The 26,176-nt window shown below is 45.0% G+C and overlaps 1 protein-coding gene across 1 annotated transcript in view; it reads right to left on the reverse strand.

The window, feature by feature from the left end:
- Window positions 1-26,176, reverse strand: part of CFAP61 (cilia and flagella associated protein 61) — a 264,938-nt gene that overhangs the window by 126,449 nt on the left and 112,313 nt on the right. Inside the window, exons 15-17 of the mRNA XM_032604424.1 lie at window positions 22,797-22,874; window positions 20,454-20,660; window positions 17,458-17,592 (exon numbers count right to left, since the gene is read on the reverse strand). Of these exons, the coding sequence (XP_032460315.1) occupies window positions 17,458-17,592; window positions 20,454-20,660; window positions 22,797-22,874 (420 nt within the window). The remainder of the gene's footprint in view (window positions 1-17,457; window positions 17,593-20,453; window positions 20,661-22,796; window positions 22,875-26,176) is intronic.

Consider the following 26,176-nt stretch of genomic DNA (forward strand, 5'->3'; position numbering starts at 1 on the left):
CACAAGCCTTCCGGCAGGCAGGAGGGTGACCAGCAGACCCAGCCTGGACCGAGGCTCTGTCACGGGATACTCCGAGGAGGATGTATCCTTGAAATAACACCATATCGACACGTAAAAGGATCACTTATCAAGAGGAAACAAAGGAAGCTCTGTTTTTAGTGAACAGCACTGTTTTGTTTTTTTAAATAGTTTTAGGCAGAAGTCAAGAGATGACTGAACTAGAGATTTCTAGCTCAGTTTGTGAGTCCGGCTTAAGTCCTTGGTGAGAGCTGACATGTAGGTTTACAAGCCTGCTCGACAGGCGGGTTTCCCTGTCCACTATCCCCCGCCCCTGCAGGCGCAGCCCCAGCACAGGAGGCAGAGGAGGGCATCCCTGTAGCAGGGGGACCAGATGGGGCAGGAGAGTCAGGACGCCCTCGTGGGAACCCTGCTCCCATCACTGAATCCGTGGACGGACTTCAATGTCAGGATTTCAATGCCTTCATCCCCAGGGCTGACTGTCATCTCAGTGGCTCCTGGGGTCGCCCCTCTGTGCGCTCTAGGATTGAAATCCCAGGTTTTGTCAAGTGAGTCTGGGAGGACAGCTTCCTCGATTGCCAGGGAGAGCCACCCGTCCTTTGATGGAGGACTTCAGAGCCCAGCCTGGGCAGACAGAGGGGCGGGGGTGCCACTCGACGTCCCCTGCCGTCCTAAGTACCTGGCAAGGCGCACCACGTGTGGAAGCAGCCCAATTCCATGCACACGCCCACGAGTCTCTCCCGCACAAAGGAGCCACTCCAGCGACTAACTCCGATGAGCGTATGTGGACATGGACCTCAACCACAGGGACTGTTGTTCTATTATGATGTAACATGTATTGCTTAAGCCTTGACGTTCAGACAAAAGCACCAAGTGGGGGATTCTTCTCAAGCAGTGTTCCTATCCAATATCCTGTGAAAGCACCACACACTCGCCCTGTCCTTCCATCTGTCACTAATTAATTTAAATACTTCCTAGAGTTCTAGCTGTTATATGGCATGTTCTGGAAATGATTCTCAGGGCTCTCTCAGGGGCTGAGGATGGATGAAAGACCAAGAAGGCCTTGCTCTTTTCTTTCAAAGTGGCGTTGGTGCCTCTAGTTCTTGATTAATCACTCTGCCTTTGCACACGTGTATGCGTGTGTACGTGTGTGTGTGTGTGATGGACAGAGAGACAGAGAGACACAGGGAGAGCGAGCAGCATGACAAAAACAGCTCTCCTGAGGGTGTGACACAAGGTGACAGCCTGAATGCAACTGTGAAACGAAAAAAACAGTTAACAATGAAGAAAGAGAAACAAAAAGCAATTCAACAGATGCATGTCATTTTTACTCTGCAGCGAGGATCAGTTTTTTTTGTTAATTATATCACCTATTCTTTCCTTATATTGATAATTACATAATTACATGAAACAGATGGGTGACAGAATGCACCCAGATGGTGAGAATGTAAACAAGCTTACCAATTGCTTATTCTTGAGCATATTATAAAGAATTATTTAATAATACATAGATTTCTATACTCTGCACATCTGTTAAATAGAGCCTTCAAAATAGCAGTTACTTTGTCATTTTTTCATACCCAGATACAACGCCCTCCTAGGAATTCACGGGAGGCCAACTGCCATCCAGGTAAAATATTTAACCTTTTCCAAACAGTTAGCCGTGTGAAATTCTAAAATCTTATCTGAGTCCATGGGTTTCCCCTGCTCCTTTTAAAAATAGAAATAATCATTTCAAGGGGAGTTACAATCCCACATAGCTCTAGTTCTGCTTTGAGCAGGCTATGGAAGATTGAAAAGGAACGGGGGGAACATAATTTGAAATGTTTCCACTGCATCTGATGGACTTCTGGAACTAAATTCTTTTAAAATAACCATGAACTAGAAGTCAAAGCATCAGTGCTGCATCATTGGCCGTGTGTCCACGGGGCTCAGGGCCAGGCTGCATTCTGTGGGTGTAAAGAAAGAAGAGAAACCTTCCTGGCCCTCACACCATGCCTCTGCCCCATCACTTCAGGCCTCTGCTTAAGTGACCCTCACCGGCGTCACCCTCCAACCCCGCCTGGGTTTTCTTCTTGCCCCACCTGGCACAGAGCATCCTTTTCTGTCTGTCCCTTGTCTACCTCCCCGCTGGACACAGGCACCAGGGCAGCAGGGATTTGTCCACTTTCTTACTGCTGCAAGCCCCAGTGCCCAGAACAGGCCCTCCATGTGGTCAGCACACAATAAGCACTGATGGAACAAATGACATAAATTAACTGTCCACCTCCAAGCTTCCCAACCATCCATGCAGGATGGACCCGGGCCCGAGGTTCAGACAGGACCTGGGGCACTGGGGCCTGTCCACGCAGGGGCAGGGGTGACTCTGGGAAAGGTGGGTCCACACTGTGGTGTGCATCAGAGTCCGGGCAAAGAACACAACACCGGGACCAGTGATGCCGTGGGGAGAGAAGCGGGCTCAGGCTCCAAGTGGGGAGGACCTGGACGGGGGAGGCTGGTGAAGAACAGAACTCAGAATCAGGCCGTGGTCACCCACTGCTCTCTAGAAGTTGACTAGGTGTAGACGTGCTTGGAATTCGGGCACTTCTCTAGGGATGGTGATTGTGGGGTGTGTGTGTGTGTGTGTGTGTGTGTGTGTGTGTGTGTGTGTGAGAGAGAGAGAGAGAGAGAGAGAGAAAGAGAGAGAGAGAGAGAATGAGAGAGAGGGAGGTTGGTTCATAAGCAGCATTTGATAAGACTTGGTTTTGAAACCTAACTATGTGCTTTATCAATAAGGAGAGTTTCTAGACCGTGGGTGGTTGTTGGGATTAAATGTACTAATTCTTATAAGGAATACAGAAGAGTGCCTTTCACACATAACACATGACAAATGTTAACTATTATTGACATTTCTCTTGACTTTACTTGGTTGTTCTTACTTTTAGCATATTTTTTTATTTTGAAAAGAAATATAATGAGACTAATTGAATAGTCTCATTCAATTACACAGTGCTTTGTTGTGTTTTATTTTGCAAAGTCAATAATATTCAGAAAAAAACTTTAATTCTCCAACGCAAGCACTAAACACAACTAGTTTTGTTTGTATATATTTCCTGTTTTTGTCCTATGCATGCATATCTCTAGCAAGTTGAAATAAACCCACAGTTAAATAACACACACACACACACAAATGCATTTGATTACTCAGGGTCTGGAGATTCTTTTGGAATCTGGGCTTGGTGGGGTGCATCCCCCATCTGCTCTCCGGTTGGGGTGAGTCCCCAGAGGGCAGCCCAGATGGGAAGGAGAAGCCCGGTCATCTCTCCTGGTGCTCAGGGGAACCCGGGTCTCAGTGTGGCTGCCCTGAGTGGAGTCAAGGGTTCTCGGGCTCCAAGCAGCATCCCCCAGAGCACACAGCTCTCAGGGGGCAGGACACAGCGAGAGGGGAGATGGCGGGGACAACCCCATGAGGGGTACGTCAGGCGCCTCCACCTGAAAAGTCAAAGGGGAGGGACAGCCAAGGGCGGGGGCAGACGTGAGCCCAGCCGCAGAAACTCCTTCCGCCTCTGGTACTTGCTCCCCTCTTTGGGGTGAATCAGATCACCGGTGTAGGTATTTGTCTGTCTGTGTGACTGTCTGTAGCCTCGGTCCTACCAACCCAGAGCGACCCAAGACCCAGGGGGTGGGGAGGGAGGCCGTCTAGTAACAAATTAAAATAGTTGTCAATTGTACATAATTCCGTGGGACAGACCATCAGGTCAGACAGCAGGTCAGACCATCTTTGTGACCTGCTCACAGATTGTAACTTGTGAAAGATAATAATACCCGGCTCACTTTTTAAAATCAGCAATCACCTCTGGTTTCACGGAGGCACCATACTGAGGTGAAATCAGGGTGCTTTTGGCCAGCAGAGCTTCACTATGGTGACCAGAAAGTGCTCCCTGAGCCTGACTCCCTGGAAGCACGGCTCCTTTTGGTTAAATACATAAACTACCATAAAACCCTCGATTATAACAACTACCGTGGTGATCATTTCAATGCATTGAATTATATTTTTTAAAAAAACAAAACAAACAAAAGCTAGGACATGATTGAAGATCGCCAAGGTGGGAGCCAGGGTATAGTGTGTAATTCTCGGTTATCACCACAGGTCCCCAGCCCTGGAGGGCGGGAGTTGGCAGCACAGTGGCTGAATCATGTTTGATATCACGAAGAAGCAGCCATAAAATCCTTTCTGGCTCCCACGCTTCTTCCACACCTTATTTATTCTCTCTTTTTTTTTCTCCCCTGTTTTTAAGTCATGCTTTTTGTTTTCTTCTTGCTTATTAAGTTGGTTACTATGGAGATCATGACATCAGTAATCTTGACTAAGCTTAATGGTCTTGAGGCAACATACGGGGTAAAGGGTTTTATTCTTCCTGAAAGAGGTTCAACCCCAGACAAGAGCAGCAGCCTGAGGTCTGAGGCCTTCGAGCTGCTTCTCTGACTGGGGAGGGCACATGGGGGAGGGCACACGATGGGGGAGGGCACACCATGGGGGTGGGCAGAGCACTGGGGAGGGCACATCGTGGGGGAGGGCACAGCAGCTCCCCAGCCATGTGGCCAGAATGGGCAGGAAGGCCACGCCCCCAGATACCTGGCACTTCAGTTTCCAAGGCTCATTTAATCCTTTGCCTCGGATGAACACAAATGCCATTTTCCCTTCAGATTCACTGAGTGTGTAAATAATGATAAATAAACTCGGACAGCTTCATGAAAATACTAAAATGTGGAAGACTTTTAATGCACCTGTGCTCAATTTGAATGTAAAACCTCCCTAGACTCTTGGTCTGTTTGGTGTTTTTCCTAGTCTTTCACATCTTTCAAGAAAGCATATCCTACATTGCTTCCACTAGAATTTATTAACAAGATGTACCATCTAAAAACTTTCACAAAAAGACCTAAAAGTTAGACTTACGCACTTTCTAGTACAGGCATCTATTGACATAAAATCACGTCGTAACTGAGGGGCTATGCTTGTATAACTCCTCCAGGGGATAGAGGGAGTGGGCCAGCCCCGCGAGGAGCCCGCTGCGTCTGCAGTCCGTGTGTACATCACTGCCATCATCATAGTCAGCTACTGTTTTATATTAACAGATGCAATTCATTCCTGCCAAGTGCCCAGCCCCTCCTGACCCTCAAGCAGCAGCCAGGAGACACCAGCCGTCGTACACACGCGCTTCCTCGTTTCGAGGCAGAGAGCAGGTTGAGAGGCTTTTGGGCCTCATGAGAGCCTGACTTCTGAGTCCCAAAAGTCAGAGTTGATGCTTCAAACAACAGATTTCAGAAGAACACGTGGTGACGGCAGAGTCTGCTGTCCCAAGACCAGATGAGGAGGCCAGTGGGAGGGAGGGAGAGAGAGATAAATGCAGCCCACCCTCTCCTTCCTTCAGTTAAGGCCACAAAGCGGAAGGAGGGGGCAGGATCCCCAAGGGGGTTCTGAAGAACACAGAGGGTAGAGAGGCCTGAGCCACATGGGGACGCCCGGCTGCCTCTCCCGAGAAGGTGGAGCTGCTTGAGGGTGGAGCCAGGGCAAGAGAGGATGAGGCCGGCCAGGAGCTTTCCAAAGAGGGAGGGAGGGAGGGAAGGAGGGAGGGAGAGGGCGCGCATGCTCCAGAACCTGAGTCCTGACCCGAAGAGGGGACCCCACTGCGAGCCCTGAGGGCCATCTGGGAGCCTGGATACCAAAATGAGGGATGGCTGAAGACAGGCTGAAGCTCTGAGCTGAAGCTCTGAAAATGAGCAGATGCCTGTGAGGAGGGAACACTCCTGAATGGACTCCATTTAAATGGTAAGTGGCTAAATGTGCCTGGAATCAATGGAGATTCCCTGTCCTCCCATCAGGTGGAATGGAGGCTCCAAGCAGAGATCCAGCTTAGTTAAAGGAAAACGGGGAAATGAAAGGCTGTTGGCCATTTGCACACCTGATTATCTGCTTAAAAATCTACATCTCACTGTAGTATATGTATATACAATGGAATACTACTCGGCCATAAAAAAGAATGAAATGATGCCATTTGCAGCAACATGGATGGACCTAGAGATTCTCATACTAAGTGAAGTAACTCAGAAAGAGAAAGACAAATACCATATGATATCAGTTATATATGGAATCTAAAACATGACACAAATGGACTTATCTAAGACACAGAAACAGACTCACAGACATAGAGAATAGACTTGTGGTTGCCAAGAGGGAGGGGGTGGGGAAGGGATGGATTGGGAGTTTGGGACTGGCAGATGCAAAGTATTACATATACAACGGATAAACAACAAGCTCCTACCGTATAGCGCAGGGAACTACATTCAATATCCTGGGACAAACCAGGATGGAAAAGAAAAAAAATGAATTAAAAAAATCTACATCTCACAATAAAAGACAGTGTTCCTCATGCTGGCGGCTTACTTAGATAATGCAAACACACTGCAAGGAGAAATCATCTTTTAAGGTTGGGAATCACAAGCTTCCATTTAAAATTCTACAACGTTATTCCTTTTGATTAAAGAGACAGTAGCTTTACCTTTGACCTAGCAAACCGTTTCTAGGAATTTACTGAAATGAACTCATGATGAATGTACTCAAAGAAAATAAGGATGGGCATGGTGGCATTGTTTATAATGATAAAAATTTGTCAAGTACTTTAGGGAACTGGCTACAAGCAGCAGTGGTGGCTCTCGGGATCTGGCATCCCTACACTGTGTCCCAGCACCTCAGCCCAGCAGCTGCTCAGCCTGGGGAAGCTGATGTCACCGAGGACATGTGAAGGAGGAAGACAAAGCGTGCTGCATTCCACAGGAGCTGTTCTCGTGAAAATGCGAAAGCAGGTGGGCAAGCACAGGTTAAGTGACTTTTAAACCCCTCATTCACAATGAAGATACAAAAGCGTTGGAAGAATGGACAGAAGAGGATTTTTCTGGAAATTTCCTCTATGAGAACTGTTGATGTGCTGTGGGCTGCATGCCACTCCACCCCTAGGAGGAGGGCTGGGGGGGTGTCTCGTCCTTCAAGTCACAAGACGAGGGTTTGGGAGCCTCAGAGACCCTGGAGTGAGTTCCCACAGTTAGTGGACACAGCACAGTGGCATGTGGTTCCCACCCATATTGACGAAACTGATGAGCTGGCCAGCTGCTGGAAGGCCGGAGGGAAGGTGGCCGTGCTGGGCGCATCTGCTGACCAGACAGCCTGGGCTTTTATCGGAGGTCCTTCCTGTAGAGCCGCCTCCAGGGGCAAATCAGATTCCGGCCGCAGAGTTGGAGGGTGCATTGCCTGCATTACGGGATGCAGGTGGGAGGTTGAGGCACAGGAATCCCTAAAGAAGCTCCAAGCACATGCATGAGAAGAGCCGCCCGGCCCACGGGGCAGGAGCCACCCTCTGACACACGCCTGCTCTCCCAACTGTCCTTCCCTGCCCTGGTCCCAATTCCAGAAGGACCGGAAATACAGCTAAACAAGATCAAGAAGCCAACAGGCTTTCTTTCCGAAAGCTAAATAATAATAAGCTAAATAGATGCTAAGCAGAGGGCATAGTGAGTTAGAGAGAGCAAGGAGGCCCCGCCCTCCTTCCCCAGCTACCGGCTTCAGTGGAGATATGGGGAGGACGGACTCTAGTCTTTAGATGACAACTGAGTTTGAGTTTTGATTATTACACAAAATAAAACTGGACATTTTATAGAATTAAGACCATGTTTTGTGATTTGGAGTGACCCACTGTAACTACCTAAAACTGACCGGAAAAGTAACAGGACTTGCCCACTCTCTGTCCAGGTCCATGGGAAACCCGGCCCCGGGGAACGTATTCTCAGGGGGACTGATGGGAGACAGAGATCAAGGGGACTCATGATTATTCCCACAAGTCCTGCTGGATTAATGTTCAGTTACATAACCAAACCTCTCCTAACCTCAGTTTCCCCCACTGAAAAATGGAGAAAATAACACATGAACTTCTCTGAGAATGTGGTAAGATAATCCAAGTGGGCACATAACACAGAGCCTGGCACAGAGGACAAGGAGGCCACCCTAACGACGCTCTAGAATACACCGTGACACGCGAGATGTTCTCAACATCGGAAGTGAAAAGGCTTGTTTCAAAACGCTATGTGCTGCAAAGCTGCTCAACATCACTAATTATTAGAGACATGCAAATCAAAACTACAATGAGGTATCACCTCACACCAGTTAGAATGGGCATCATCAGAAAATCTACAAAGGGAACCCTCTTGCACTGTTGGTGGGAATGTAAATTGATAGAGCCACTATGGAGAACAGTATGGAGGTTCCTTAAAAAACTAAAAACAGAACTACTATATGACCCAGCAATCCCACTACTGGGCATATACCCAGAGAAAACCATAATTCAAAAAGACACATGCTGGGCTTCCCTGGTGGCACAGTGGTTGAGAGTCCGCCTGCCGATGCAGGGGACGCAGGTTTGTGCCCCAGTCCAGGAAGATCCCACATGCTGCAGAGCGGCTGGGCCCGTGAGCCATGGCCGCTGAGCCTGCGCATCCGGAGGCTGTGCTCCACAACGGGAGAGGCCACAACAGTGAGAGGTCCGTGTACCCCAATGTTCATTGCAGCACTATTTACAATAGCCAGGTCATGGAAGCAACCTAAATGCCCATCAACAGATGAATGGATAAAGAAGTTGTGGTACATGTATACAATGGAATATTAGTTAGCCATAAAAAGGAACAAAACTGAGTCATTTGTTGAGACGTGGATGGATCTAGAGACTGTCATACAGAGTGAAGTAAGTCAGAAAGAGAAAAATAAATATCGTATTTTAACGCATGTATGTGGAACCTAGAAAAATGGTACAGATGAACCAGTTTGCAGGGCAGAAGTTGAGACACAGATGTAGAGAACAAACGTATGGACACCAAGGGGGGAAAACCGCGGTGGGGTGGGGATGGTGGTAAAAAAAACAAAACAAAACAAAACCACTATGTGCATATAACTCCATATTTAATTTTTTTTCACAGAAAATAATCTAGAAGTGAAAACACCAAAGTATTAAGAAAGGTAATCTATAGCGGATTGCAGGTTTCATCCATTTTCTCTTTACTTTTTTTTCCCCTAAAATTTCTCTTATCAATATGCACTGCTTTTGTAACCACATATATTATTTTAATCAAAGGGAAAGATGTAACTTCCCTAGTGGGCATCTGCAGCTCTAATTGTCCCCTTTGTCGTTTTATATCCCCAGCTCCTTTAAAATACACAAAGCAAAGCGTCCTGTTGGTGGGTGTGCTTTTCCTCCCTGAAGGCGGATTCTGAAGAAGCCACTTAGCTGCGAAGGCCAGCTCCTGCCTGGTAGCTCGGGTCCACTCGGGAGCCTTGCTGGGCCGTGGCGTCCAGAGCTCTGCAGCTGGCAGCTGGCGCATCCCGAGGCCCTTCTGGACCTCCGCGGCCTTCATTACCCTGGCTCTGCAGGGAACAGAATGCATTTTCCCCCTACTGGGTTGTGGCGAGAACCCCATCAGCATCTAAGAAAGCCTCAGAATTTTTTTTTTTTCTGTTGGTAGCTGTTTTAAAAGCAATAACATTATTAAAGGTGGGCTGAAGTGCTGGACGTGCTGGTGTGAAAAACAGAAAGTCCTCCGCGTCACTCCTGGGGTCTGGATGGGCATTCCCTGTGCTGCAGGAGCTCTCTGAAACATTTGTGCAGGCCCCTGGGAGGCTGATGGGCCAGAGAGGGTGAGGCAGGGAAGATGAGTGCAGGAGAGATTTTATTTTAGAAAAACTCTCTGCTTTCCAAAGAAATGAAGCTTAGATTGGTGGTGTACTGCCAAATACGTGTATGGTGCTCTCCCAAAGCTGTGAGAAAGCTCCACTCCTGAAACTGAAGGAACAGTCAGGTTCACGGCTCAACCATGGCCTTGAGCTGGCCAGCACCTCACCACTTACTAGCAGTGATGCTGAGCTGATCTAAGAATGAGAGTACAAAATGGTGCCATCCCTTGGGAAAATGGTTTGGAAGTTCCTCAAAACATTAAACCTAGAGTTACCATATGACCAAGCAAGTCTATGCCTAGGTATAATACCTAAGAGAAATTAAAACATATATCCACACAGAAACTTGTGCACAAATGTTCATAGCAACATTACTCATAGTCGCCAAACAGTGGAAACAACTCAAATGTCCATTAACTGATGAATGGACAAGTAAAATGGTGTATGTACACACAACAGAGTATTATTCAGCCATAAAAAGCAATTAATGGGAACTTCCCTGGCGGTGGTCTGGTGGTTAAGACTCTGTGCTTCCATGCGCTCGATCTCTGGTTGGGGAACTAAGATCCCCCATGCCGTGCAGCACGGCCAAAAACAAAGGAATCAAATACTGATACATACTGCAAATTGCTTGAACCTTGAAAAGATGCTCAATGAAAAAAGACAGTCACAAATACCACGTATTGTAGAGTTCAGTTATACGAAATGCCCAGAAAAGGCAGATTCATAGAAACAGAAACTAAAATAGTTGCCTAGGGCTTGGGGTGGGGGGATAGGGAGTGACTACTAATGGGTTTCTTTTGGGGAGAGGTGACAAAAACGTTCTAAAATTAGATGGTGATTGTTGCCCAACTCTGTGAATATATTAAGAACCAATAAATTGTTCAATTTAAGTGGGTGAATTGTATGGTAGGTGATTTATATGTCAATAAAGCTGTTAAGGGGGGGAGGGAAGATGGAGGAAGACGGTGTGGCGGGGGAGAGAGAAAGAGATCAACTCTCCTATAATATCTATCCTAGAAAACGATGATAAGATACAGGATTGATTTTTGACAATACTGAGATGTTAAGAAGTAACTTTACTTTTCACAATTTCTTATCACACCCTAGAGACCTCCTTTTGCTACTCTACCACAACTCAATTTCGAAACAGCGTCCAGGCGGGTCCATCACGCTGCCAGCGCACCCCCACCCACCCCTCACCTCCTGAATAAACCTTCAGTTGCTCATCCTGGGCATTTACTCGAGGGTTTTCTAACAACACCGTGAAGCCACACATAGCATGGAAGTGAATCTTGAAAAACGGATAATGCGACCCACATACGGGTTTATTATTTTTTTTCCACCTTTCCCAGCAGCTGCCACTATAATTTCAAAAGGTTTATAACAACGAGCTGACACAACAAAGAGAGACATGGAGATAGCCTGGATCAGCTGCTGTCCAAAAGCTGACCCCAGGGCTCTATCCTGGACCCCTGTGTCTGCTCCCAGCCCAGCCAGGGTCAGGCTGGCACAGGAACAAACCCAAGGCTGGATGGCTCAGCCAGGAGGAAAATCCAGCTGTTCGGGCGGAAAGCCGATTATCTGTGGGTCACCTTTTGATTATGTAGCTGGTGCCAAACATCTGGGAGATTCCAAAAGGTCTCTGTCAAGCCATCTTCCTTTTCTGTGGTTTGGTTTTCCTACAATAAGCCATGGTATCACTGCTTTAACTTTTTAGATAAGAGAGCATATATAATGGTATGAGTTTTGGCATCCAACTGCCTGGGTTTGAAGCTCTGTCAAGAATTCGCCTTTGGACAAGTCACTTACTCTCCCTCCTGCAAGCCTGTTTTCTTTATGTACATTGAAGACGACAGTAGCAGTAACTATTTACAAGTGTTGATATGAGGATTAAACGAGATAACTCATGGGAAGCCTTTAGCGACAGCATGTTAGTAATAATAGTAGTAGTTGCTGTTTATTACCCTGTAACCTTTCTAAGAGGGAGGAATGTGATAACAAGGAGAATAAATCACTGATTCATAAGTCATTTTGATGTACACATATACACTATGTACAATACTAAACTAGATAGTATTCAAAGAATTGGAAAGAAATGACCATACAACTTGTATTCGTTTGAAAAAGAAAAAACCTCACAAAGGAATTTATGTAAATTATTCTAAGAATGTCAGAGAAAAGGGTTCATCACAAATAGGAGGAAATGCATTTCCCATAGGTAGGGTAACTGTAGGAAATGGCGGGGAAGTGGCTTGAAAAAGCAAACTGGACTCATGGCGGTGATTTGAAGTGGGTTAATTTCATTTCAGGAAAATATCACCATGGTCACATTAATAATGTTCAGTGCATATATGATGTTGAAAAATATGGGTTTGCATTTTTAGAAACTTCTACCAAGGAGATTCTAAAGGGCTAATTTAAACACACACACACACACACACACACACACACACAAGTACAACCAAGGAAAGTCTAACGCGGGCAGTGAAAGTTTCCAAGTTTAAGGAAGGGGTTGGAGAAACAATTAAGCTGGGGAAGATCTAGCAGGTGCTGGGAGAATAATGCAATTTCCTAGGGCAGCAGATGTACAAGTGAAACAGTATCCAGCAACAGTCCATCAGATGGTAATTATAGCTGAACTGGGGAAGAACAGCCCAGATGAAAGGGGCGATTCAAAGGGTAACCGAATGCCAGAGCGTGACATCTTCCTGAGATCACACACTAGGAAAAATCGGGCCAGCACTTAGCTCCAAGAAGGGGGGTTAAACAAACCGTCATTTTTCTTTTGTAGAAGGACAAAGGGAAAACGGAGGCTTCAAATAATTCATTAGTCGAGATTTAAACAGACCGTCACCAATAAACAACCACAAAAAAAATAACAGGTGTTGATCACTCTGAAAGTCTGATTCCTGAGATGATTCTGTCATCTGAAAGAAGATGGATTGATCTGGTACAAAAAAAATTTGGAAAAAAAAAAAAGGAGAGGTGAGTTGACACTCTAATTCTATGAATACTAGAAATCAACATAGAGAACCAAAGTGATTGAAGTGGATGATGGGGAGCATCTCTTAATACTGAAGCAAAGGTAGGAGCTTTTTAAGTTCAAAGCACATTTTCTGGTGTTTAATATGACAAGTAAGAGTCATTTAAAACCCCAGTCTTGGAAAGGAAACCATGCCTCCGACCAGACACATTCCCTCCCAAAGGATTCCGCAGAACAGATCTGACCCCGGCGGGGCTCAGGGACCCATGCAGCCCTCTCCCATCCCTGGTTTAACCAGCCCTGAGCAGTCCCACGTTAATACCGACACTGGGCTGTACGCTCCCCGAGGACAGGGCCCCTGTCACGGTCATGTTTGAATCCCTACGGGGAGGCAGGAAGGACAGCAAGCCAGCTTGCCCGAGGAACCACCCGAAAGTAAGCGTGGGTCAAATTGGTCCACAGTCTGTAATTAATATGGCCATCAGTTCATTCAGCCAAATTCTGAGCACTTCCCGGATCATAGTTCGCATGCAAGTGGGCCACACTGATTCATTTCATTAAAAATTCCCATCATAATAATTCTCAGAGTGCAAATGCCCAGGCCAAGACAGCCCATTCAAGCTAAGAAACGAATCTTCTCGGTCCATGCCACGTGGATTACGGTTAGGAAAAAGCCTTCTCTTATCCACGTATCTCTGCTGGTTGACTGTGGCGACATGATGAACCTTCCGGGCCTACCTCGGTGATGTGTGATGAAAACCATTCACATGTTTTCCAGGTCGTTTCTTCTGACCTGACACGGGGCATGCTGTCAATTGATACGAATGACAGGGACAGTTTGGTGGCAGGGACACCGACTCATCTAAAGCAGGCAGCAGCTACCTGACCTTGGGGCGAGGAGAGCACACTACCCTACCACGCAGTGATGAATTTCAATCTCTGCTGGCTTGTGCCGGAGTCAGATTGGCAACGCACCGAGATGAAACGCGTTCTATCCCATTACTCATGCCTGAAGTGATCTGTTCCCTTGAAGACTGGCTTCCTAGGTGAAAGCCAGGGAACCGATGGTCAGTCTGAGATGGGATAAAAAGTATGAGAGGCCAGTGCCCAGCGAGAGCAGTGTGCGGACACGTGAGGGCGCTGAGGGTTGCTCGTAGCTCCGGGCAGAGGGGAGTGGAAAACGTAAAGGGACAGAGAGAGATTCATTTAGTAAGACAATCGTTCAACTTCAACGGCTGCAGTACTATTTGCCCTGCTAAGAAATCAATGTGCTTAGGACCCTGTAGAAAGTCCTCCAAAAAATTTTCCAACTGGCTCACCTTGACTCAGATAATCAGCCTAAAACATTAAATCCGCCTACAATGTTTTATAAAATTTAAAATAATGTTAATGTAGTATTTTAACGTTTGAATGTCTAGGCTCATCCCATGTGGATTATGCTCTCGATAATCCTCTGGTCCAACTTTAAGATTTCTAACATTTTCACTAAACCTTGTTTACTAAATCTAAATCTTTACTAAACCCTTCTCAAGAACAAGTATAACAAGCAGCAGGAAAGTACTTCTTAAAAAGTCAGAATTCACCAATACAGTAAACAACACAGCACAAAGTGGCGGATACGAGCACCAGCCCCACCCATCCGGTAAGTGGTTGTCTTCCTGGAGCAGGGATTTAAAAACCCATCCTTGGGGACTTCTCTGGTGGTCCAGTGGGTAAAACTCCGTGCTCCCTGGGCTTCCCTGGTGGCACAGTGGTTGAGAGTCCGCCTGCCGATGCAGGGGACATGGGCTCGTGCCCCGGTCCGGGAAGATCCCACATGCCGCGGAGCGGCTGGGCCCGTGAGCCATGGCTGCTGATCCTGCGCGTCCGGAGCCTGTGCTCCGCAACGGGAGAAGCCACAACAGTGAGAGGCCTGTGTACCAAAAAAAAAAAAAAAAAAAAAAAAGACTCCGTGCTCCCAATGCAGGGGGCCTGGGTTTGATCCGTGGTCGGGGAACTAGATCCGACATGCATGCCGCAACAAAGATCCTGCGTACTGCAACTAAGACCCGGCGCAGCCAAAATCAATCAATCAATCAATTAATTCATTAATTAAACAAAATCTATCCTCTGCTAGGTCTTGAAATAAGCCGGGGGCTCTGTGGGGACACAGCACAGAGAGACGGCCATGAAAAAGCTTATTAAATGTAAGCAATGATTTCAACTCATAACAACCTGGGAAATCATGATAGGATCATTTTATTTTATTTAATTTATTTATTTATTACAAATTTATTTATTTGTGGCCGCGCTGGGTCTTCGCTGTTGTGCGCGGGCCTTCTCCAGTTGCAGCGAGCGGGGGTCACTCTTCAGTGCAGCGCGCGGGCCTCTCACTACAGATGCCCTTCCTGTTGTGGATCATGGGCTCCGGGCGCGGGGGCCTCAGCAGTTGTGGCACGCGAGCTCAGCAGTTGTGGCTCGTGGGGCTCTAGAGCGCAGGCTCAGTAGTTGTGGTACACGGGCCTAGCTGGTCCGTGGCATGCGGGATCCTCCCGGACCAGGGCTCAAGCCCGTGTCCCCTGCATTGGCAGGTGGACTCCCAACCACTGCGCCACCAGGGAAGTCCCAGTAGGGTTGTTTTAAGTGAAATAAAATATTTTCTCTGGCTTTTTCCCCACCAGGAGCTACAGCTCACCTCAAAGTCATCCAGGTCTGTAGGTTCCCAGGGTTGGGGGTGGGGTGAGGATGGGGAAGCTCCAGAGGTTCAGGAACGCGGCTCTTGATACCAGGTGGCAGCCCCGTGCTGCTCCCCGTCCCCCCAGCCATACCACTCACGCCCCCTGGGGACCAGCTGAAGGTGCTGGGGCTACGGGCTGCCGCCGACGTGTGAGGGCTTCTCTTGGCCTGGCCACGTGGTCTATCCCAACTCAAAGGCATCTCAGCAGTGGCTGCAAAAGGGCAGCACCTCTCACACAGAAGCTACATCTCTGTACTTTGTACCTGTGGCCCCTTCTCCTGGGATCAGGAGGATGTCACATTAGCTGTGTTTCAGTGACAGATACAGATGAGGCCACCCTTCCTGACCGCGACACACTCTCTTGGCTGTCATTCCAAAAGAATCCAATCCCAGGATCTCCACACACCAGCAGACCACCTGGTGGTCGACCCCACAGTCCTACAGATTTGCCCGGGGCCCCTTCCTCTCTAGAGTGTGATGCTGGGGCCTTGCTACCTAAGGACACACCTGTGGTCTTGGATGAAGTGATGACATGTATCTGTTGCAAGATGATAAGGGAGGAAGGAGAAGTGGGTGAGGCTGTAGAAGATGCAAAACTGGCCAAGAGTTGAACCCTGTTGGAGCTGTTCCTGCACAGCCCATCGTGTGGGCTGTAACACGTGCCCGTCTGCCTGCAGAAGCTTTTAGAGCAAGTGGGCAGAGTAATTCTGTGTCTGTTAAACCTAGTGATAAAATAATAGGACCTGAATTTGGTCTCTGTTTTTAATCTCCTTCTAGGAATTCACGTTTCACAAAACTATCAGTCTATGAGGGACTGTACATTAAAAAAAGAAGACGAGGTCCCTCAACACAGACAGAAGGAGAATCCCTGCTTTGTAGAACTTGCTCTACTTTTGTACATGCTTCACATTTTCCATAATGAAGATCTGGGTAGAGCAAAAGAACTGCTATTCGTTTTTAGTCTCTACTCAAATACAAAATTAGAACTTAGAAAATAAATACAAATTTATTTTTTATTTTACAAATATAAAGACTTAGGATTTTACATAGGACTTAGAGCAGCCTGCCTCTAAGATGGGTCTTGGTGGACCCACCCCCCCATACGTAAAGCAGGAGCTGGGGGCCGTGAGGTGACGCATGTCCTGCAAAACTGGGGTGTTGATTTGAGCACCGTTTCCAGAACCATTTTTAGCTCCTTTGCTAAACGTTTGGAGAGTTTAAACTTTCCACTTTCCTCCTTTCTCTCTCACAAAGAACAAGTGTCGGCCCACTGCGGGGCGTTTTTCTACCGTATTTAAGTGGAAGTGTGCACATACAGTACAAGCCTACATGTAAGTCAGCCTGACAAAGTCACGCTTCCAGCCAAGTACCTGAACACGGCTCTGTGTATGGCTGTTTACGCGTACACTTCCACTGAAAGCGAAATCTAGGTTCTGTTTGGTCCCTTTTCCTGTTCTGGTACTAAGAGTGTCCCAGGGCTGTGCACTCTAAGCTCAAAGCCCCCGCCACCCAGGACAGCTGAGACGTTCCTGTTCATCACGCGGACTCCCCCAGGAGGAGGGAACAAACCTAGCTCAGGACTCAGCCCCAAACGTCCTCACGCTGCCAGACCTAGGTTCTCAAACCGAGAAAGCAGAGCATGAAGGAAAGGGGAGTCTGCTTTGGAGCAAGGGGTCTAAACCCAGAAAGATGCTGGGAGGTGGACCCCAAGCCACTGGTACTGAGGCGCAGCAGCCCGCGGCGGCGTCCCCCGTGTGAGGGGGGGTGGCGCGTCACGAGGGACCACATGGCGTCCGCTCTGCTCCGGGCTCGCTGCGGAGGCACCACCCTAGGGCAGGGGCCGGTGGGAGGGAGCCTGGGCTCCGGGATGAAGGAGCAGCCGTTGGGCTCCGGCTCCGCGTTTGCAGCGCCGCCCCATCTGCCACGCCCGCCCGCCCGCTCGCCCGCGCTGGCACTGCGCCCCGCCTGCTGCCGCCGGCTACCCACCGCGTCCCTGGAGACCTCCTTTGATGGGGCGTTGATGCCAAGCTTTTCCAGGGGATAGACAATCTGTCGTCGGGGCCGCACGGGAACCAAGTAGTGGAGGGCGGACGTCAGCGAGTGGGCGCTGGAGCTCTGAAACTGGGAGACAGCGACCTCGATTTTAGGGGGAATAGCGTGGGAGCCGCGCGCACATTTGCCGGCACGCGCCTCGACAAATACAAAACTCCCAACCCGGCCAAACCGGAGAGGGGGGGTGGAAACCAGCAAATAAACAAACATACTCTTCGACCAGAGGAATGAATTGTAGATAATGCCTGACACTAATGAAGATAATTACGGGAGTAATTGCATTACTATCTCTGTGGGAATGACAGATAAACAAGTGGTTTGGTTTATGGGATTTTTCAGCACAAGTATTTTCCCCAGGAGGATATTCTTCTCCGTAGTGATCATGAATCAGCTCGATTTGACCCCATTAAGCTGTGTTACCTGCGTCCTGGTAACCTTTGCGTGTTTCACACAAGCTGCTTTAAGAAGGCACATAGATAAAAATGTCATCTGAGGGGCAATAGGGCGCAGATGTGAAAATCCTCATGTTTGTGAAAGTCACTGCTACTTCAACTGGATCTTTGTTGATCAGATAAGTGTTTTAAAACAAAAGGATAAAACCGGAGAGTGGGGGAGTGGAGGGGGGAGGGGGCTGGACCAGATTATTCTGCTTTATATTAATACTAAATTGTGAGCTGGATTTATGCTTACTGAAATGGGCTACAATAAATCATGTTTTAGGTGAATGCTTTAAATATTAATTTTATCCAAGTTTTAGACTTGGCAGAGAAAACTGAACATGGTGATCTTTATTTCTTTCACATTTATGAAATCTTAGGGGTTTTGGTGAAACCCCTAAGCTTTGGGTATTTCAACTGTGTAAACCTCAAACTGTCAAACCAAAAATTTTTAATGAGACATTTACCGAATTTAACCTGGAAAGCAAAGAAAGTAAAACGGAACTGTAGCTGTAGTTTAATAAATGACGTGGTTTACACATGACTTATTTGTGGTTCTAAAAATAGCCCCTAGGCCTTTCTAAGAGCTTCTGGAAGGGATTTCTAAAATTCTTCACTATTGAACTTCACTGCCTGATTTTACACACTGAGAAACAGAACCCAGGGATCTCTAGCCAAAGCTGTGTTTTTAAGCCTGGAAGAGCTCTCAGTATATGTTCTGGCAGGAGGGTGTGGAGAAAACCGTCTTCATCATGTCAGCCGAAAGCTCACTTGTACTGCAGTCAACTGGGGATTTATAGCAGAATTTGGAGATTCTTACCTGTACTATTTGGTATTGCTTCTTGCACTTATTTAAATGTACGTGTATAAATCAACTAGAGGTGCAGACAGAGAGGAAATCTGTTTCCAAGTGTGTTTCTATGTTATATATACAATAGCGCATAACATGGTCCTAATTCCACACCATGGAGGGAAATACGTGAACACTCAATGAGTTCAGTTCAAGTCACCATTTTTTAGGATGCATGCGAAAGGACTTTCTACCAACTGGGCACTGGCAGGAAACACTGGGAATAAAAACTGAGAATGTAACATCACATCCTTAAAGGCCACCAAATTGGCACTTGGCCAAATGTGAAGTACAAAGAAATTGTGCAGGACCAGGATTTTCAGGCAAAACTGTTAAACTTCCCATGTCCCAGGTTCAAATCTGGGGCATTCACATTGCTGTAGGGCTGCATTTTGACAGGAAAAAAATCATCACTAGAGCATATTCTACATTCGCTACCTATCTTTTCCATGTTTTTTCTTCTTTCTCCTCCATTCCTTCTGTTTTTCCCCAAAAGGCATTTGTCAAATAAGATACATTGGTAAAATTACTGTTATGTGTATGTACCCATATACCTTAGATTGTTTTTAAGTTTAATAATTCAGAGCATTTAAAAAACCCACTTAGCTCACCATGGTAACTAAGAAGAAACGTGACAATGTCAGACTCTAGGCAGAGCCTAAGAAAGTTTTTGGTCACGAATGGGATCTTATGGGACAATTTCTACCTAGGGGGGTAGAAATTTCTACCTGGGGGTTCAGTTCTCAACACCCCTCAAGTCTGCATCAACACTGTCAGTGACAGAGGGACCATCTTGCAGGAAAGAACTGCTTGGGGATCCAGCTCCAAGAAGCCCTTGCCTGTGAGCAAGCAGGACACTGCATGTGAGCACGTGTGAGCACGTGTGAGTGTGTGGGACCCTTCTACGTAACAGGGCTGCAGCTCTGAACAGGACAAACAGCTCCAGCTTTACGGCACAAGACAATGTGAGCGAGTGAGAAGTGCTATGAAGGAGACTGAAGCAGGATACACGGAAGCAGGAAGCAAGAGCTTGCTATTTGTGCACAATATACATAATGTATACACAGTAGACGCGTGTTTGTTATAGAAGTATTGCTCTACGTAAGTACAAGTATTATGCAGACATAGAGGTATCTACTACATAAAGGTTACATCAATAACACATATCTCCACTTTTTATCCATCACTTTTATGGGGATGTTATACTGCTGTTTTGCAATACCGTGATAGCACACCAGTATTAAGGACTGAGCTAATTTATTCTATGGGTTCACTACTAGAACATTCTTTGCTTGAAGAACATCATAGGACATTTTGGCATTCACTAATTCACATGAGAAATAATTTGATTTTCACATCCCTTAGAGTGTTTTTCCGTAGCTTTCAGTGTCTGCTTTGTAGATATGGAAAAGCCAACGATTTGTTCTACTAATTATATGGGTTGTGATGGTTTCAGAAATTCAAAGCCTTCTGGGTTTTCACTGTAGTGTAAGAAAAGGACCAAACTCAATATGGCCATTTGAAATTCAGAGCCACATTATAATCAAAATACACGGAGTGAAGAAGAAATAAAATATTGCACACGACACAAATGACACCGTGACACAGATCTGCTGCAAAAGTGACTTAAGACATTCTTTTACCTTGCCTTCCTTGGCTCGCGGGTAAACAGGGTAGTAGAGACAGGACTTATATCCTAAACGGAGGATCTCCTTCAGAAAAAACTTGGTGTAGTGCTGAAAAATGGGGTTCAGGGCAAAGTGATACAGGTGGCCATGCTCTTTGCGCTGGTGGTGACTAAAGTATATGAAGTCTTCAATATTGTAGTGGGATCGTATGTACTCTATATCCTAAAAAGAGATGTGAGAAAGGACACCTAAGAAGATTTTAAACAAACGGCATGCGCTTTCTGAGAAACATCATTTAAAAATGACTTTAGGTACAATAATGAGAGACGAGTTTTCCCTCCTATTATTTACTATCTCATTTTCATTGTTAATTTTTTTTAAAGGTAAAACTTATGTTTCCTGAAAGTCACTTGTTTTGATGGCTTACTTCTGGAGGGTGGCTTAGAGCTTTGGGATTTGCTCCTCACAGCTGTGCTAAAAACCTGGAGAGCCTTGAGTCCCTGCTCATGGACAGCCTCCCAGTGGCCAGAGCAACGCAATGGAGAAGCAGATATACACTACCGTCAAAGAGCCCATGCCAACCATCCACACTGATAATCTCTCACTCATGACATGGAGAGACTTTTGGGGAAAACTGACGAATACAAAAGACCAGTTAGAGAAACATACAACTCACTCCAGAGGAAACAGAGGTTATCCAGCAAATGGAGGAGAATTTTTTAAAAATTCTACTCAATGTCCTCAGAGATACCAAAAAAGGATCTCGCATAAAACATAACAAACAAGCTCCTACAAAAAAGGAACAATAAGAGAACAAGGAAGAGACTTGGAAGTTAAACACATGAACTCTGAAATTAAAATTCCAATAGAAGGCCTGGATAATAGGCTAGATGTGGCTGAACAGTAAATTAGGAATCTGGAAGATAAAATCAAGAACAACTCCTAGAATGAAGAATAAGAAGTACAAGAGATTAAAAAGTACAAGAAGAAAGGTAAAAGACAGTGAAGGGTCACTTCCATCCAAAAAGGAATGGAGAATAGAGAAAATGGAAGGGAAGAAATCATTAGTGAAATCATAGAAGAAAGATGTTCCCAAGCTCAAATCAGGCATAAGGTACTTCATAAGAATTTTTGGAATAAAAGGGAAAAACTAATTCTCAAGAGAGAAAGCAGACATACATACATTTATTTACACCAGACTGTATTTTATCTGTAACATTGGATACTGGAAGATAATGAGAGTAAAAACATCAACACTCTGATAAGAAATAATTTGCATATGAATTCTATTCACAGCTGAACGAGTGTTCAAGTGTGAGGACAGATGAAAACTTGTATATGTGTGTGGACTCAGAGACCCTACCCTCTTCCACTTACTCTCCAAGAATCCTTAAAGATATATTGAATCAAAAGAGAAATGAATCCAAGAACAAGGATAGTTTGAACACATTAGAGAAATAAAGTCATACGAACACCTCAATAAATGCCGAAACACATTTAATAAAATTCAACACCCATGCGTAACAAAAACTTTTAGTAAACTAGAAATAGGAGAGAAGCTCCTTAACATGAGAAAGGGTATCTTCCAGAAGCCATGTTCCCAGAAGGGAAGTCTCAATATTATAATTATCAGTTCTGCCTAAATTGTTCTGTAAAATCTACATAGGCACAAATAAATTCATAGTAAGTATTACAAGGTTTATCTGGAAAAGAAAACACCCAAGTTTAACCAAGAAACTTTAGGCAAAAAATATAAATATGAGAAGACTTCCCCACCAGATACCAAAGCACGTGATAGTGCAATAGATATCAACAAATAAATCCATGGAACAGAGAGTAAAAATAGACACAGACACATGGAAATTTAATAATATAAAGGCAGCATTTTAAATCAGTAGGGAAAGAATGGACTACTCAGTAATAAATACTTTGGAATAATTGGCTGTGCACTGGGACAAAATAAAATTAGATGTCCACTTACACACACACGCCCGCACGCACACGATGCATGAAAATAAGTGCAAGGAAGAACGCTGGAAGGGATAAATGCCTAACTCTCAATAGTGGTAATCCTTTGGGGAGGGAGCTGGGACTTGTTTTTGGTGGTGGAAGGTTATTTGAATTTTTAGATGGTGAATGTTTTCATGTACTCTTCGTAATATTTTAAACATTTTGAACCGAAAAAAAAATGGAGACTTGAAAGGCTGCCCAGTGGGATGCAAGCAGATCTACAGCCTTCAGAAAAAGAAGACATTCATCCTAAATAAGTAAAAATGAAACTTCAAAAGAGGCATTGTGTGCTAATTCACGAGAGGAGAAGGCACGATCAAGGGAAGTAGTATCCACTTCACAATTTACCATTTCATCTCTGATCACTGCAATGCCAACTACTTGTTCTGCAACTTCGGCTACAAATGCCTGCAGTGGAGTTCCATCCTGACAAGAGAAGCAGATATTTTAAGACCCTAAAAAATATTGCTATTAGTGTTTCCGTTAGCTGTCAATAAAGGGTTTCAACCATGATCACATAACGACAACGATAAAGCCACCATCCTATCACCACTTACCTCTGGGCCAGGTAATAGGTTAAATGCCCTCTTTGTATGCGTTTAACCCTCACTTCAACCCCTCTGAAGTAAGTATTACCATTACATCTCTACTTCATTTACGAGAAAATAAGCCCTGGGAGGCTGCCTTGCCAAGATCTCCAGCTGGTACGGGATGGATCTATTGATTCAAACCACATTCCTTTGACTGGGAATCTGCTTTCTTTAGCATGACATCAGTGGTTCTCAAACACTGTCATCCCAGGCCCCCTGCGTCCTGAGGATGCTAAAGAGCTTTGGTTCATGTATGTAATGTCTACCACTATTTTCTATATTAGAAATTAAAACTGAGAAAATTTTGAATTCTTTGATTAATTTTTGTTGAATTTATTAATTAAAGCACATGTTTTAGTTTGATAAAAATATTTAGAGAGAAGAGTAGCATTGTTTCATATTTTTGCAAATCTCTTGAATATCTGGCTCAATGGAAGACGGCTGGATTCTCACACCTACTTCTGTATTGTATTCAATCTGTTGTAACATGTTATTTTGGTTGAAATATACGCAAAAAAAAATCTGTCTTCACAAAGATACATAGTTGGAAAAGGGAGAAGTATTTAAATAATATTTTCAGATAATTATGGCTATTCTCCTTTGATGCGCCACCAAAACTCAACATGTAGTAAGTAGTGTTTTAAAGATAAGTTGCAATGTGGCTCTGAAGCCATGTCAGTGAACTTTGTATACCCTACTACATTAAAATGTATTGGTCTCTTTTGCACTTTGAATCTTTTACCCATGCATGATTTTGTAACATCGTGTACTGTCTATCTGGAAAATATTGATTCACCAAGCTTATGCAGATTTTCCAAACGTTGACCTATTTCATTACAAAATATCAAAACATTGTGTTTGGTAATATCACCGCCAGTCTCATCAGAAAAAGTTTTTTTAGGTTTTGGGAAGCTGTCAAGCTCATGATGGCAGATACTGACTTTCTAAAAGTCTAATTCTTTCTTGAAAGCATGGACTTTATCATGGGGGAACACATGCTGTCAGTTGTTTCTCTGGAGTGACACTCTCACCTCACTCATTTTTAAGAAAAAGTCTGCCAACTCCCCAGGACTGAATTACCATATTTTGTCTGCCAGCTGTTCCGTGACAACGGTGCTGCTTCAGCCTGCAATTCAAACAACTGCAGAAACATTTTTCTTGAAACAACCAATATACTTCAGTCTGCAGCCAAGAGCGGTGTGCGCACGTCTCATTTTGCTACACAGAATACTGCAAATACATGTACTCAAGGGCTAAGAGTTAGTAAGCTAATGTTTACAGCTTCAAGGGAAACTGGCTTTCCCTTTTGTTTGAATTTTAATTAAAATGTTTATGGAGATAGTTGCAGATTCACCAGCAGTTGTAAAAAACAATACAGAGAGATTCCTTCTACACTTTGCCCAGTATCCCATAATGGTAACCTTTGCAAAACACTAGTATCATATGACAAGCAGGGAACCCACACTGATACCATTTCGCATGCGCGCACGCACCCACGTGTGTGCGTATTAAGATCTATGCAATTTTATCCGCTGTGTAGGTTCATATGTCCACCACTGCAGTCAAGATACTGAACAGTTCCAACACAAGGATTTTGTGGGTTGCCTATTATACCACAGCTACCTGCCTCCTGCCCCACTTCCATCCTTAACCCTGGCAACAAACGATCTGTTCTCCAGTTCTAAAATGTTGTCATTTCAAAAATGTCATATAAGTGAAATCATACAGTATGTAACCTCTAGGGACTGGCTTATTTTTCCATTTAGCATAATTCTCTGGACATCCACCCAAGCTGATGTATGAATCAACAGTGCATTCCTGAATAGTATGGAGGGTCCCTAAAAAACTAAAAGTAGAACTAACTACCATATGATCCAGCAATCCCACTTCTGGGCATATATCCAGAAAAGATGAAAACTCTAATTTGAAAACATACATTCACCCCGATGTTCACAGCAGCACTACTGACAATAGCCACGACATGGAAGCAATCTAAATGTCCACCAACAGATGAATGGATAAAGAAGATGTGGTACGTATATACAATGGAATATTACTCAGCCATAAAAAAGAATGAAATTTTGCCATTTGCAGCAACATGGATGGACCTAGAGATTACCATAGTAAGTGAAGTAAATCAGAGAAAGACAAATACCATATGATATCACTTATTTGTGGAATCTAAAAAAAAATGATACAAATGAACTTATTAACAAAACAGAAACAGACTCACAGACATAGAAAACAATCTTATGGTTACCAAAGGGGAAAGGGGAGGGAGGGATAAATTAAGAGTCTGGGATTAACAGATACACACTACTTACTATATATAAAATATATAAACAACAAGGACTTACTGTATAGATACACATATATTTATCTGAATCACTTTGCTGTACCTGAAACTAACACAACATTATAAATCAACTATACTTAAACAAACAAACAAACAAAACTGGTGCGTCCCTTTGCACTGCTGAGCACTATTCCATGGCATGGAATTGCCACAGCTCACCCTACCCATTCCCCTGTTGGAGGACATCTGGGCTGATTCCAGCTGCTGTGAACATTTGTGACCAAGTCTTCATTTCTCTGCGATAAATGCTCAGAGATAACTGTTGCATGTTTTTTGTTTTTTAAGAAACAGCCAAAATGTTCTCCAGAGCAGGGGTACCATTTCACATTCCCACCAGCAGCATAGGAGTGATCCAGTTTCCCTGCACCTTCGCCACACCTGAGTGGTGTCACTCTTCTTTGTTTTAGCCATTCTCCTGGTGCACAGTGACATCCCGTTGTGGATTTTCTGTTCCTGTTGTTGCTGTGAGTGCATCGCAGCAAACTCGAAGGCCACTGGGAAGTTTGGTGACACTGCTTCAATCCACACTGAGTTCCCTGAGGTTTTGCCCACCATTGCCTTTCCGCTGAATATCAATTCAGTGGAAAAGGAAAATAATTTCTTACTCTTACTCTGAGCATAGTTTTTACCTCATAGACTCCCTGCATGTGTCTTGGAGACCCCTGTGTCAGCGAGCCAGGAGGGAAGGAACAAACAAAAAAAGAAACAAAGAGACCAAGACAAACCAAAACAAACAAACAAAAAACATGTGCTGGAGGGAAGTTTTACTTTAATTCAATGCC

The sequence above is a fragment of the Phocoena sinus genome, chromosome 15, assembly GCF_008692025.1.
Source record: "Phocoena sinus isolate mPhoSin1 chromosome 15, mPhoSin1.pri, whole genome shotgun sequence".
Classification (NCBI taxonomy): domain Eukaryota; kingdom Metazoa; phylum Chordata; class Mammalia; order Artiodactyla; family Phocoenidae; genus Phocoena; species Phocoena sinus.